The 16,152-nt window shown below is 41.0% G+C and overlaps 1 protein-coding gene across 3 annotated transcripts in view; it reads left to right on the forward strand.

Moving 5' to 3' along the window:
- The window catches only part of pnpla7b (patatin-like phospholipase domain containing 7b), a 312,946-nt gene that overhangs the window by 7,213 nt on the left and 289,581 nt on the right, over positions 1–16,152 (forward strand). For 2 of the 3 annotated variants that reach the window (XM_048613829.1, XM_048613830.1), the window contains exons 2-3: positions 10,932–11,097; positions 15,142–15,179. In XM_048613829.1, coding sequence (XP_048469786.1) covers positions 10,971–11,097; positions 15,142–15,179 — 165 coding nt within the window. In that variant the 5' untranslated portion in view covers positions 10,932–10,970. The remainder of the gene's footprint in view (positions 1–10,931; positions 11,098–15,141; positions 15,180–16,152) is intronic. The other variant, XM_048613831.1, reaches the window with a different exon arrangement.

Raw genomic sequence — 16,152 nt, forward strand, 5'->3', positions numbered from 1 at the left:
TGGGTCCCGACCCGAAACATCAGCTTTCCTGTTCCTCTGATGCTGCCTGGACTGCTGTGTTCCTCCAGCTCCACACTGTGTTATCTCTAACGCCAGCATTGGCAGTTCTTACTATCTCACAATGTAAGTATATATTTTGGTAGGGGTGAGGCATGTAAGGCAAGTCATAGAGCTGTACGACATGGAAACAGATCCTTCAGCCTGACTCGTCCATGCTGACCAGATAGCCTAAATTAATCTGGGCCCATTTGTCAGCATTGGCATATATCCCTCTAAACCCTTCCGATTCATAGACCCATCCGGATGCCTTTTAAATGATGTACCAGCCTCCTCCACTTCCTCTGCCAGCTCATTCCATACATGTACCACCCTCTGTGTGAAAATGTTGCCCCGTGGGTCCTTTTTAAATCTTTCCCCTCTCACCTAAAACCTATGCCCTCTACTTTTGGACTCCCCCACTGTGGGGAAAAGACCTTGGCTTTTTACCCTGTCCATGCCCCTCATGACTTTATAAACCTTTGTAAGGTCATCCCTCAGTCTCTGCTGCAGAGAAAATAGCCCCAGCCTATTCAGCCTCTCCCTATAGCTAAACTCCCCAACCCTGGCAACATCCTTGTGAATCATTTCTGATCCCTTTCAAGTTTCACAACAGGGAGACCAGAATTGAATACAGTATTCCAAAAGTGGCCTAACCAATGCCCTGTACAGCTGCAACATGACCTTCCAACTCCTGTACTCAATGCACTGACCAATAAAGGCAAGCATACCAAACACCACCTTCACTGTCCTGTCTACCTGTGACTCCAGTTTCAAGGGACAATAAACCTGCACTCCAAGGTCTCTTTGTTCAGCAACTCTCCCCAGGACCTTTATCCTGCCCTGATATGCCTATCCAAAATGCAACACCTCACATTTATGTAAATTAAACTCCATCTGCCACTCCTCGGCCCATTGGCACATCTGATCAAGGTCCCGTTGTACTCTGAGGTAACCTTCTTTGCTGTCCATTACACCTCCAATTTTGGTGTCATCTGCAAACCTACTATGTTTACACCCAAATCATTGAGATAAATGACAAAAAGCAGTGGACCAGCACCGATCCTTGTGGCATACTGCTGGTCACAGGCCTGCAGTCTGAAAAGCAGCCCTCCACCACCAGGGTCACCTGAGGAAGGGTCACCGGACCCGAAACATTAACTCTGTTTTCTCCTCCACAGATGCTGCCAGGCCTGCTGAGCGTTTCCGGCAACTTTGTTTTTGTTCCTCCACCACCACCCTCTGTCTCGTACCTTTGAGCCAGTTCTGAATCCAAATAGCTAGTTCTCCCTGTATTCTAAGTGATTTAACCTTGCTTACCAGTCTACCATGAAGAACCTTGTTGAATGCCTTACTGAAATCGATATAGATCACGCCCATTGCTCTGCCCTCATCAATCCTCTTTGTTACTTCTTCAAAAAACTCTAATCAAGTTAGTGAGACACAGTTTCCCACACACAAAGTCATGTTGACTATCCCTAATCAGTCCTTGCCTTTCCAAATATATGTAAATCCTGTCCCTCAGGATTCCCTCCAGCAACTTGCTCACCCATTGGTTTATACTTCCCTGGCTTTTCCTCACCCCCTTTCTTAAATAGTGGCACCGTGTTAGCCAATCTCCAGTCTTCCAGCACCTCACCTGTGGCTATCACTGATACAAATATCTCAGTAAGGGGCCCAGCAATCACATCCCTAGCTTGTGACAGAATTCTAGGGGACACCTGATCAGATCCCAGGGATTTATCCACCTTTATGCATTTTAAGATGTCCAGCACCACCACCTCTGTAATATACACTTTGTAATCTGGAGGTGCATATTCATATATTTGAAGGTGGTAGGTTAATAATGACTACATGGTTAAGAAGCCTATGGAATATTTTTTATAAATGATGTTGTTGAATGGAAAAACAAGTAGTTGTGCTAAATCATTTCAACCGCTGTTTAGGGCCTCAGCTGGAGTTTCATCTATAATTATGAGCACTGCACTTTAGACAGGATGTTGCAACCCTGAAGTGCAGAGGAAGATTCGCAGGGTGATACATAGAATGAGGGAATTTGACCATGAAAGGAGAAGTTGGGATGGTTCTAGTTACAGCTGAGAAGTTAAGTGCAGATCTGATTGAAGTAGCCAAAACTGAGGGGTTTGATACATCCAGTAAGTACATTGAACATAGAACAGTATATCACAGGAACAGGCCCTTTGGCCCATCATGTCTGTGCCAACCATGATACTGTTCTAAACTAATCCCATCTGCCTGCATGTGGTTCATACCCCTCTGTTGCCTGTGTGTTCATGTATCTGTCTAAATGTCTCTTAAATATTGCTATTGTATCTGCTTCTATCACACCCCCAGCCCTGGCAGTGAGTTCCAGGCACCTAACACCCTCTGTGTAAACAAAAAACTTTCCTTGCACATCTCACTTAAACTTTTATTCTTTCACCTTAAGCCTGTGCCCTCTGGTTTTTGACATTTCCATCCTGGGAAGAAGACTCTGACTATCCATCTTAAGCACATTTGTCAAAAATTTTACATGCTTCTCTCAGACTGCATTCCCCCCACCCCACCATCCTCCAACACTAGTAAAAACAAAACAAGTTTGTACAGTCTCTCCTTATAGTTAATATGCTCCAAACAGGTGATACCATGGTAAACCTCTTTTACATACCCCAAAGCCTTCGCATCTTTCCCTTAGTGTGGTGACCAGAACTGCACACTATTCCAAATGTGACTTAACTAAAGTCTTAATAAGTTGCAACATGATTTGCCAACTTTTATACTGAATGCTCCGAATGATGAAGGAAAGCATGTTGTATACTTTCTTTACCATTTTATCCACTGTGCTGCCACTTTTAGGGAGCTATGGACTTACACCCCAAGGAGCATACCAGTGCTCCTAATGGTCCTGCATTTTACTGTATACTTTCCTCTTGCATTTGATCCCCCAAGATACATCACCTCACACTTGTTTGGATTAAACACCCAACTTTTCAACTGATCTAAATCCTGCTGTATCCTTTGGCATCCTTCCTCACTATCCATAATTCCATCAATTTTTGTGTCATCTGCAAACTTACTAATCAGAGTAATTGCATTTTCATCCAAGTCATTTATATATATTAAAAAGATAAGAGGTTCCAGCACTGATCCTTGCGGACTGGTAGCAGACCTTGACTCAAAAAAACACCCCTCCACAGTGTGTCCTTTGTCTTCTATGACAATTTTGTATCCAACCTTACCAACTTGCCGTAGATCCCATGTGATTTAATCTCTGGACCAGCTACCATGAGGGACTTTGTCAAATACTTTAGTAAAGTCCATGTAGACAACACGTACTGCCCTACCCTCCCCTCATTCAGTCGTCTTCGCCACTTCCTCAAAAGACTCAAATTCATGAGACAAAGCCTCCCCCACATAAAACCATGCTGACTATCCCTAATAAGTTCATTCTTTTCCATATGGGTAAATCCTGTCCCTAAGAATCTTCTTCAATAAATGTCGTACCACTGATGTAAATATCACTGGCCTATAATTTCCTGGATTATTCCTGTAGCCCTTCTTAAACAAGGGATCAACACTGCCTATTCTCCAGTCTTTTGGGACCTTGTCTGTGGCTAAAGAGGATACAAAGATCTCTGTCAAGGCCCCAGCAATCTCCTCCCTTGCCTCCCTCAATATCCTGGAATCGATCTCATCAGGCCGTAGGGATTTATCTACATTAATGTTTTTTTAAGACAGCTACCATCTCCTCCTTGGTATTGACAAGCCCTAGAATTTCAACATACCCCTCCCTACTCTTGCCATCATCCATGTCCTTCTCCTTGATGAATACTGATGCAAAGTTAAGGACTTCATGCATTTTCTCTGGCTCCATGCATAAACTCCCTCCTTTATCTTGAGTGGTCATATCCTTTCCCTAGCTACTTTCTAGCTCCAAATATGTGTACAAATGCCTTGGGATTCTCCTTAACCACACTTGGAAGAATATCTCATGCCTCCTTTTAGCCCTTGTGATTCCTTGTTCAAGTTTTTTTTTCTGCTTCTTTTATATTTCTCAAGGACCTTTAATCTAAAACCATTTCGTCTGGCAAATAAGTTGGTAACCAGAGGGAACAAAAACAAAGTTGCTGGAAAAGCTCAGCAGGTCTGGCAGCATCTGTGAAGGGAAAAACAGAGTTAACGTTCGGGTCTGGTGACTCGGTCAATTAAGGGGAAAATCTGAAGTATGCTACAAAATAGACAGATCTCTCAGTCAGCATGTGCACAATGGACTGAATGGCTGCCATTTTTATGATTTGCGTACGTTGAACCTGTGTTGTAACTTCAACAGATTAACACAACAGATGATTGGCATGTGCATAGAATCATGTAGCACAGAAACAGACCCTTCGGTCCAACCAGTCTGTGCCAGACATAATCCCAAACTAAACCAGTCCCACCTGCCTGTTCCTGGCCCATATGCCTCCAAACCTTTGCTATTCATGTGTCTATCTAAATGTCTTTTAAATGTTGTAATTGTAACCACATCCTCCACTTCCTCAGAGAGTTCATTCCAAACATGAACTACTATGTAAAAAAAATTGCCTCATGTCTTTTTTAAATCTCTCTCCTCTCACCTTAAAAATGTGCCCTCTAGTCTTGAAATCCCCCATCCTAGGGAAAAGACAACTTAAGTTAACTCTCTGTATACCTCTCATTATTTTCTAAACTTCTATCAGGTCGCTTCTCAACCTCCTACACACCAGTGGAAAAAAAAGTCCCAGCCTATTCAGCCTTTCTTTATAATTCAAACCTTCCATACCTGGCAACATCCTGGTAAATCTCTTCTGAACCCTCTCCAGCCCTCCGATGATAACACCCTTCATATAACTGAGGACCAGAATTAGACACAGTACTGCAGAAGAGGCCTTAACAATGTCCTGCACAACCTCAACATGACTTCCTAACTCCTGTACTTAAAGGACTGAGCAATGAAGGCAAGCGTACCAAATGTCTTTTCTACACTTATTTTTGATGCTACTAATACTTGCAGATATACTAAACAATGAAATAACAGACCGAAGTGGAATGCAAATATGCTATCACATAGTCCGGCTTGTGGATGCTCAGATTTGAGTTGCTAGAACTGTTTTGAAGCTATGCAATTTAGCAAGCTGGTTAGACTGTGTCCTCAGTACAATCATGCAATTTGCTTGTTTGACTGCGTAGAATGATTCTTTTCATTCATGTGGCTGTTGTTGGGCACAGATTACCATCTGAAGTTACAATGTTGTGGCTGTAACAGAGACCTGGATACATGGTGTTTAGGAAACCCGGGAACGGAAGAGAAAAGGCATGAGTCGAAGTCTTTATTAAGGAGAGCAAAGGGCAGAAGCTATTTGGCTGGAGCTATGGAACCAAGAAAGGGTAATTGCATTACTTGGCATGGTTTATAGGTTACCAACTAGTGGAAAAGATTTGGAGGAACAAATTTGCAAGGAGACTAGAGTTGCATGAATAATATAATTATAAGGAAGACTAGCTGAATATAGACTTAGGAAATCATATTATAAAGTGCAGTGAGTGGCAACAATTCCTAGTGTGTTCAGGAGAATTTTGTACAGTCGCATGTTTCCCTTTGAAAGGTAAAGGTGGCAATACTTGATCTGGTTCTTGGGAATGAGGTGGGCCAAGTAGATCAATTGTCTGTTAGAGAACTTTAGGGTACAGTGACGACTATATCACAAGATTTAGGGTGATTATAGAAAACATCAGAGTAATTCAAAGTAAGAATGATTCACAGACGAAAGTCAATTTCAGTGGAACTGACCTGAGCCAAATAAATTAAAGTCTAAATTAGGCAGGAAAAATAGTGGCTGGATAATAGGCTGCTTTTAAAGGAGAGCGAGTTCAGGCACAGTCAAGGTATATATCCTCAAAAGGGATAGATACGGTAAATAGATCGAAAGATTCCCGGATGATAAAAAGATATAGAAACTAAAATAAGGAGAAAATAAAATATGCGTATGACAGATTTAACATAGAAAATATGTTTTGAGAGCCAGGCTGATTATGGAAGATTTAAAAAGGAGGTGAGAAAGCAAATAAGAGAAGCAAAGAGGCTGGCCCCAACGTAAAAGGAAAACCTGAAATCTTCTGTGGCTGTATAAATAATGAAAGAAATGCAAAAGAAAATACAGTTAGGAGCCAGAAAGGAGATTTACACATGGAGGCAGAATGTGCAGCTGAAGTATTAAGCAAACACTTTGCATCTGTCTTTACAGCCTCCAAAGCAGACGTCGAGATACACAACAATGCAGAATCGCCGAATAGAGACTGATAGCTAAGTTCCGTACCCATGAAGATGGCCTCAACCGTGATCTTGGGTTCATGTCATGCTGTAGGTGACCCCCCCCCCGCCACGCTGTTCTGTATCTAAAATCTTCCTTGCTGTCCTATTTTGACACCATCACCTTGATAAATCGCTATGATCTCTCTACCTTAATTAGGTTGTACAGTTTTGAATTTGGCATACAATTCCAGTCAATTAGTTTGTCTCCAGCACCACTTTATTTTTAATTTTTTGTAATTATCTCTCTTCCTCACTCAATCAGATTATAGGTCATCCCTTTGCTGATTACTCAGCTGTTGACAATTTACTCACCGTTGAACGCTCTTGGTCACCTGCAGAGACTTACCTGACACTCCACTCACCAGTTGTATGAGCTTTTGATCTCTCCCTGTAAACTCTGGGTCTTGTGTGCTCTCCTCTCTCACTGCACCTGACAAAGGGGCAATGCTTTGAAAGCTTGTGATTTCAAATAAACCTGTTAGACTATAACCTGGTGTCATCAGAAAGACTTCTGATTTCTGGGAATGGAGTGGCCACTACTATCCACTACAGACCCACCTAAATTCCCACAGCTACCTGGACTATACATCCTTGCACCCTGCTTCCTGTAAAGACTCCATTCCATACTCCAAGTTCCTCTGTCTTTTTCGCATGTGTTCCAATGAGGCCAACTTCGACAAGGGAGCTTCTGGATTGTCCACCTTCTTCCTCAACCGAGGATTCCCCAGCACCATTGTCAACAGGGCCCTCAACTGGGTCCAGTCCATCTCCTGCACTTCTGCCCTCACCCCCTTCCCTCCCGCAACAGCAATAGGGTTTCCCTTGACCTTACCTACCATCCCACCAGCATCCACATGCAGAAGATCATCAGCCGCCATTTCTGCCACTTCCAGCAAGATGCCACCACCAGACACATAGTCCCCTCCCCTCCCTTGCCTGCCTTCTGCAGGGAACATTCCCTCTGGGGAAACCTTGGTCCACTCTTCCTTTACTCCCAACAATCCCCTCCACCCCATGGTACCTTCCCCAGCAATCACCAAAGGTGTAACACCTGCCCATTTAAGTCCTCCCTCCCCACTATCCCAGGGCCCAAACATAGCTTATGGGTGAAGCAGCACTTTACCTGCACTCCCCACAATCTAGTTTACTGCATTCGTCGCTCACAATGTGGTCTCCTTTATGTTGGGGAAACGAAGTGTAGACTGGGTGACCACTTCACAGAACGTCTACGGTTTGCCTCAAAAAAGACCCTAAGCTTCCAGTTGCCTGCCACTTTAACAAACCACCCTGTTCCCTCGCCAACATTCTCTGTCTCAGGCATGCTGTAGTTTTCCAGCAAAGCTGGAAGAACAACACCTCATTTTCTGCTTGGGGACCCTGCAGCCCTCCAGATTCAATATTGAGTTCAATAATTTTAGGCCCTGAACTCTCCCATGTCCTAGACCCCTACCCCACACACCAGGCCTTGTTATCACATAGTCTGCCATTACAGACTACCTATTGTTAGTCACTAACAGTCTCCATTAACAGCTATTCACCCTCCTAGCCAGATCATTTTCAACTCCTGTTCTGTTTTTTTGGGCTCTTTCCCCATCTATTGTTTACTCGGCCCTCTTTTCCCCCCACTTAAATTTTCTGCATATACACTGACATTTTCCTACCTACCATCAGTTCTGAGGAAGAGTCACCGGACCCAAAAGGTTAATTCTGATTTTTCTTCCCAAGTACTGCCAGACCTTCTGACTTTTTCCAGCAACTTGGGTTTTTGTTTCTGATTTACTGCATTCGCAGTTCTGTCGGTATTTATAAAACTCTCAATCCTGAATGCCTTGTTAACAGCTTTCTCCACATCCCCAAATGTGGTTTGGCCAGCATCACCCACATCTTGAGAGTAAATTCAAATAATGACATTAAATGCCCTGGTTTCCTTCATATACCAGGGTGATTGTTGTTCAGTTTGCTGGTAAAAATCTTTGTATCCTTTTTCCCAGTTTGTTTGGGATCTCAGTACAGTGCTTCCAATCTATACCCAGGGAAAGCTGATAACAGTTGAACACTTTTCTCACTACTTCTTTCAAAATAATGAGCAAATTGTGTGATGGAGGGGCTGGGATGTAGGGGTACTTGAAAGCTATTGTGGGTAAAGTGTTTTGTTTTTAGAAAAGGGTTGGGTGCTTCTTAAGATTATGGATCCATTTACTGTAGGATGTTAATGATGTGATGGTGTGTGTTGTTGCATGTTGTAACCTAGAGGGTCTTTGTAATTCTGAGAGAAATAACTTAGTGAGCAAACAGACTGCAGTAATAACAACTGTATACACATTGTTACGTGCACTTGACATTTAGCAGAGAACTGATCATTGCTTAAATATTCAGAAATTCATGCTTTTTAAAGGTTTCTTGAATTCATAAGCTCTAATGATTTGCCATATTTGAAGGTTTAAAGAATGTATTCAAAACATCTTTCTACAGTGAAATGTTGTGGAGAAGCTTTTCCTTGATTTGCGCTTCTGGTACAAATCATGAACTGGATTGGAAGTGCTGTTCAAATTGGGCTTTTACCTTCTAGACTTTATAAACCTGCCCCTTTACTTACGTGAGGTAGGTCTGAGCTGCAATAACTTGTAATTTCTTCACGAACTGGAAGATGGTAATAGTTGTGATTTTCATGCGGCTGCACAGACCCTATAATATTGGGAAAAAAAAGTCTGTAAAATCCACATCTACAAACTCCTGTCCTCTTAAGTTGACATAAACCTACTAATTGCATTTAAGTGATCCTGATTTTGAGATTAGTGACCATAAGTACCTGATTAGTCAGTACTACGATCAGGATGTTAATTTTGAATTGCAAGAGCACAGCCCAAGTCCTTGAAAATAGTGTACCTGAGAAAGGGTGGCTTTTAATCTTTATTTTTGCAGCAACATTGACCAAAATAATTTAAATATTAGTTTATGCAGCATTGTTAATGCTAATTTGAATAATGACTTGGAAAGGTGTATGTTTCCTTAACCTAATATTTGAATTTGTATGAACATCTTGTCAGTGAGCCATTAGGAGGTACAGAATATATTTGAATGTTTGCTTCAAGTTGGAGAGCAGTTTTTCAAGGTGAATTAAATACTTGGAGTCTTCCCTCCTTATATTTAGCATTAAGTAGTCCCAGAACCAGTATAGCAAGGATCACTTTGATTCAACTGTGTGCTTTCGTGCCTACCTCATCACAGAAGAAAGCCCCGGTCTTGATCATTGCAGTTGGTAAGTTATAGTACTTTTGTTCCATAAACCTGTACCTACAAGCTAAACTCGTGCCACGTGAGATCCTTTAAAGCTGAGAGAGATGTGGAAAGACTTCTGCAGTCCAAATCTAGTTTCTTTTTGGATCCAGTCATTGTACTTTGTAGTCACGAGCGTCATTTTTCTCTTTTGAGGGCTGCTTCGAGTTTCCGGGCAACTTTTGTTCTCTTCAGATAATTATCTAATTCCTTTTTGCAAATCATCATCAAAATCTCAGGCAGGCAGCACATTCTAGATCCTAATCATTCAAAGCATAAAAATGACCTTTATGTCATTGATAACAGAATCAGTCATTTTAAATTGGTGTCCCCTGGTTCTTGCCTTTTCTGTCCATCCACTCTGTCCAGAGTCCTCGTTGTTTTGAACACCTTCAGATTACCATTAGTTACCTTTTAATCGCTGCTCCAAGAAAAACAGCCCCAGCTTCTGCAATCTGTCAACAAGTGTAAAGACCCCTACTGCATGTACCATTCTGGTTACTAGTTTCTGTGCACTGTGACAGCTATGTACAGGCTAGTCTGTAGTGGACATTTACCTTCTCCAAACAACACCCCAACACCATTAAAGGAAACAAAAGGAGAATCAGAAGAGAAAATGTCTCATTCAATGTGAAAGCTCCTACTTGATGCAAGTTTATTGTATTTGTTTGTCAGACATATGAAGAAACAGGTAAATAGAATATTTTCTAGTTGCCCTTTGGTTCTGCACTGCAATGCCTCAGGGAGCTGGAACAATATATATAAAGACAAATTCATCATCTGGGGTTTATAGTTTCTTTTGGGTTTATTGCACAGGCCTCAAAGTTGTTACTGTCTTTCGACAAAGCTATACGTTTTTATGAAGACCAGTTAAACTCAATTCCCAAAAACCTATCAGCAGTTAGGGTTGCACAACGAAAACAGATCAGCAAAGCTCCAATACTGATACCAGTCTGGGTTGAGCTACCTGATCTCAGCCACTGTCGTTTAAAGAGGAGGAGACTCGATCAAAATCCCCTTTAGTGATTAGTATGGAAACAGGATTAGATTGGTTTAAGCGCACCCTATTCTTACTCTCAATTTGGTGCTGGCCTCCAAATGCTCCACGTGTCCATTGCTTACATTTATTTCAAGCCTCCCAGCCCCTCACCTCACAAGTTGACTAATGTCTAGGGTATTTTGAGTACTTTTTGGACGAATGAATCTTGTACGCTGACCCTTGGAAGCTTGGCCTATCATGGGGTTCTGAGACATTGTATGGCCTTGATTTCCAACCTCTTTGTTTCAGGTCACATCATCTTCTCCCTCCAGTTTGGTATTACTGACGATGTATTACAAAATCTGGCACATTGCAGATAGCTACACAGCCACACAAACCTTGGAAAGGGCATCGAAGGGGACTTGTGATTGGAGGAGCTGGAGCACTAACATGGGAGAGACAAACTATGATTGGGGTAAAAGCTACTTACAGATTGTGACCCCACTCCCTGCCCCTCCAATTGAGATACACTGAAGTGACCTTGAATTATTTTGTCTGGTTGTTGTATTTTGGGGTACTATTTGTAAGATTTTGGGTGTGAATTCATCTGCTGTTACAGTGCATTTCAAGTGCTGGAACCTTGCAGATCCTCAACCTTGCTGCCTCTGAGTCAAGGTTATGAGTTCATGTCTCATGAGCACAACATCTAGGTTCATATTCCAGCGTAATACTGAGGGACCGCACTGCTGTTGGATCTTAACAGATATTCCAGGTCAGTTAGTGAGAATGAAACGCAGACACAATTCTTGGAGAATTTATAGACTTCCTCAGTTTTGGCACTCTTACCTCACGCCCAGTGTCACAGGTGCTCTCTATAAATATGGGATGATTGGTCAGCTGAGTTGGCTGAACAGTTTGTTGCAATTCAGCGTGGGTTCAGTTCCCATACTACCTGTGGTTTCTCCTTCTCAACCTTACCCCTCGCCTGAGGCATGTTTATTGAGAGAACAACCCATGGTCCTCTGGGATTTCAGTGATTTTGTGTTCACCTTTTATATGTATATGCTCAATTAATGGCTATTAGTTCATGAATATTAAAAGTCCATTGTGCAGATGTGGCATTAAACTGAGGCCCTTTCTGCTGTCAGGTGGATATAAACAAGCTAATAGTACTGTTTGTAAAGTGACAGGGAGTTCTCTGTAGCGGCGTGGAACACTAGTTATTCTTCATTGACTGTGAATTTAAAAATGTACGGTCATTAATGCTGTCACGTTTCCTACATGATGACAATGGCGGCACTTTAAAAGCACACGTACTTTGTTATGGATAATTTTGTTAAATACAAATCTTCTTTCTGTCTCCACTCTCTCTGGTTTAACTGAGACTTTTCAATTAATGCTATTGTGTTTTGGGCTAATTTGCTTTGGAGAAGTTGTTGGGATGAGTAGAGCTAGTCTGTGTTATTAACAAAATATTCACAAAATTTAAGAAGGATCTGGATGACTGCTTAAAATGCCAGGGTATTGCAGGTTATAGGCCAAGGGCAGGTAAATGGGATTAGTGTAATATTTTATTTTGTTCTGAGGAAGGGTCACCATATCAGAAATGTTAACTCTGATTTATCTTTACAGATGCTGCCAGACCTGCTGAGCTTTTCCACCAACTTCTGCTTTTGTTCCTGATTTACAGCATTTGCAGTTCTTTTGTTTTTTTTTATTGGTTGGCATAGACATGGTCAGCCGAAGGGCCTGTTTCTATTCTATATGGCTCTATGACTCATTTGTGTATGAGATGTAGAGATTGTAATTATAATCTTGTGACAGCTGGGAAAATATTTAGTGCAATGGTTAGCGATTTATTTGACAAAAGAGGGAATGCTCATTTATGTATATGTTACACTGAGAACCATGATTATATAGAATAAAATGCAAATTCCCTAATCTATTCACGCCAGATTATAGTGATCATTGATTATAATATAAATATAAGTAAAAAAAATTTACTGATGCTGAGATTAATTTTATCTCATAAAGAATGAGTGTGTGAATGTGGAAGCACAACTCTTTCCCAGTTGTAGCAAAATTATAAATACAGTCTCTGTATCACTCATTTGTGTAAGAGATATAGCCATATGGTTTAGAAACAGGCCCTTCGGCTACCTGTGTCTATGCAAACCCACAAAAAAAAACTACACTAATCCCATTTACCTGCGCTTGGTCCACAGTTTACTATACACTGGCATTTTAAGTGTTCATCCAAATCCTTATTAAATGTTGCCAGAGTATCTTCCACCACCACCCTCTAAGGCAGCACCTTCCATATTTCTACTATGGTCAGGGTGAAAAAGAATTGTTTTATTTGGGTGAAAAAATTGGTTTATTATGAAATCTCATAAGTTAGCCAATGGCTGCGTGATGAATTTGGAAATCGATTTGGTGAATTGCATTTCTCAAGAGTAAATAAGACTGAGTAATTAGATACTGTCAGTGGCCACATGAACTCTGCAGTCGTATTTGCATGCCTTTGTGTATTTAACCTTTGGTAGGATTGCAAGGCAAAAAGTGTGTTTGTGCTTTTTAAAAAGTGTTTCGCTTCCTTGGATACTAAATAGCAGCAAGCAGTTAGTAAATTTGCACTTGAATAAATATTACTGTGCATTGTGAGTGTATTAGGTGCTGTGGGCTAAGATTAGTGTGGTGGTTGAGTCCCTGTGGCTCTGCCTATTACAGCTGGATGACTGTATCTGTCACATGCTTCATCGAACAATGTCACATAATGTTTGTTTAGCTCACTGGGGGATCGTGGAACATGCTTAGTGATACGCGCAATGTGGAGTAGCAGAAAATACAATTTTTCCTAATCACAACTTTCTAAAATTGAATAATTAGAACAATGAAGTGCTTGTCTTGGCTTCACTTTTTTAAAGAAAATCTTCTCTTCCATTTGGAAGAGTTTTGCTTTGATTCCCACTTACCTTGTATTTGTCCAGGCCAACTGTTGCAGACATACTGTTGACCTCTGATTCAAAGAGTGCATTGAATTGACTCGACTGAGATATCCCAATGACCAAATACACTGTTATGGTCTTTATCTAGACCTGTAGGTCTGGGTCACTGGTGGAGCTTTATTCCTGATATGAGCTACAATCTTGAGCTGAGAAAATGGGAAGGTAAATTGTGTGAAACAATCTGAAGAAGAATGAGTAAATCAAGTATAGTTACCAGATTTCTATCATTGTTAGTAAGAAGCCAATGCTGAGAAAATTAACATTCACATTAAGTAAGCATACACACAAGTACAAAGTTAAAGGACGGCCCAGTACAAATGAAAGATAAAAGAATATGCTACGTATGGGTGGCACGGTGGCTCAGTGGCTAGTACTGTTGAGTTATAGAAGTTGCACGGGCCGTGGAAGTAACAAGTAAATCTTTGCATGTGGCCAAGCAGAGACTGATAGCCAAGTTCCACACCCACGAAGATGGCCTCAACTGTGATCTTGGGTTCATGTCGTGCTACAGGTGACCCTGCCACACTGTTCTATATCTGTAAAATCTTCCTTATTGTCCTGTTTTGACAACATTACCTTGATAAGTTATGATCTCGTTACCTTAATTAGTTTGTAGTTTTGGATTACTTATTATGCGCTTGAATGCACACTCTGTCACGCACTGTCTCGCGTGCACATGTGTACACACGCATGCACATATAAACCTATCGGGTGAATCATTTCACCCAAGATGTTTGTTTATTTGCTGATACATTCTACTTTGTTCAAGAAACACTCAGTTTGTGGTCACAGTCTATCAGTGTGGCAATTCCTGCTTTTGGAATAAAACCAGCCTGACTTCAGCTTAAAACGCTGAGACAAATTCTTAACAAGGCCTCACACCTACAATTCAGTGTCTGACCTGAGATGTCACCTTTTATATTCCTATTGCTCTGCCTGATTGAAGTTTGGAAGGTTAGGCAGACATTGATGAAAGCTTTAAATATCTTGGGGCAGTAACTTGAAACAGATTCTGGAATTTGCATCTTAATCAATCGAAACTTGCGCCCCCTTTCTAACAGAGTTCTCTATACCCTGCTTCTGCAATTTCTAGAATGCAGGAATGTATGAAAATGATGAAAGATTCAACAGGAGGCAGGCAGTCAACCATTTTAGGTTTGTTCACTCACACCAGTTGTATGATCCTTTGGTCTCTTTTCCCTTCATCTCTCTGCCTATAAACTCTGCGTCTGTGTGCTCTCCTCTCACTACACCTGACGAAGGAGCTATGCTTCGACAGCTTGTGATTTCAAATAAACCTGTTAGACAGTAACCTGGTGTCATGTGATTTTTGCGTTTGTCCACCCCAGTCCTACACCAGCACCTCCACATCTTGAAAAATGAAAGGTATGAATATTATTTACAAGCATGCAAGTTACACTGCATCTATGCTGTACCGTTCCATTAGTCAGTGCGATGTGTCATAACCAGTTAATTATTTTGATTGTCTGCTTTCTCTTTCATTGTTCCAGATGTATTGAAAGAACCAGATGGCTGTGTGAGCTCTGAGGTAAGTTATCTGTTTCTCTAGGCTTCTTCAACATGCATTATAACTACACAACCTGTAGTACATTTCCAACACGGAGAATGCAATTATTTATTGCTACACAATCTGTGGAGTATTTTGATATTGCTGTGCTTGGTTCATATTGCAGTAGAGTGACTTCACACTTCGGTTTACCTTTCAAATAGAACCAAGTATGTTTTTATAAAATGAAAATTTTGTAGGTTGTTGCATCTTCCAGGAGCATGCATCAAATGATTTTTATAAGGTGTCAATAAGAGTGTGTGACAAGTTGCTCTAAAATTAGGAGGAGCCTGTCTTTGTTTTTACAGGAGTTGGTTGCAACAGGGCCCTTTATTGGGTTTTCCTACCAAGTAGCAGTATGTGACTTACGCTTATGCAGAAACTTTTGACATAAATTTGCAAAATTTCTACAGTTCCTCCTCTTCAGAGTTGTCACAAATGATGTCAATGATTAATATGCTACTATGCAAGAGGCAAGGTTAGGGGTTGGAAAAGGTTGGTGGCTGAACAGCAATACAAGTATTTCAGGCTTTGAGTTAGGTTTGTCATGATGTTGATGAAAATGGGTAATTTATTTTCAAATTCTATCATCTAATATTAATACCTGGGATCTTCACTGACCTAAAATGGATTTAAAAATGTAAGAAACACTGACTTTAAATGGCCACAGCAATCAGCTGAACATATAGATAAACCATACTTCATGAAACCAACGTGGAATAAAAAATATTGCCTGAACTGAAATTAACACTTTGCTCAAAAGATACTGAAAACCTGTTCATCCAGTCAGGCATGAAGAAATACTTATCTCTATTTTGATTTACACCCAATTGATAGACTTCATGTTTTGGTGATTAAAGAAATTACCTACAATTGTCAGCCTTGGAAATAAGGAACTCAAGACATTGAAGACACAAGCCAGCTGTATTTTTCAGGGATCTGCTTTTGACAAAGC

This window comes from Rhincodon typus, chromosome 28, assembly GCF_021869965.1.
Source record: "Rhincodon typus isolate 14 chromosome 28, sRhiTyp1.1, whole genome shotgun sequence".
Lineage (NCBI taxonomy): Eukaryota > Metazoa > Chordata > Chondrichthyes > Orectolobiformes > Rhincodontidae > Rhincodon > Rhincodon typus.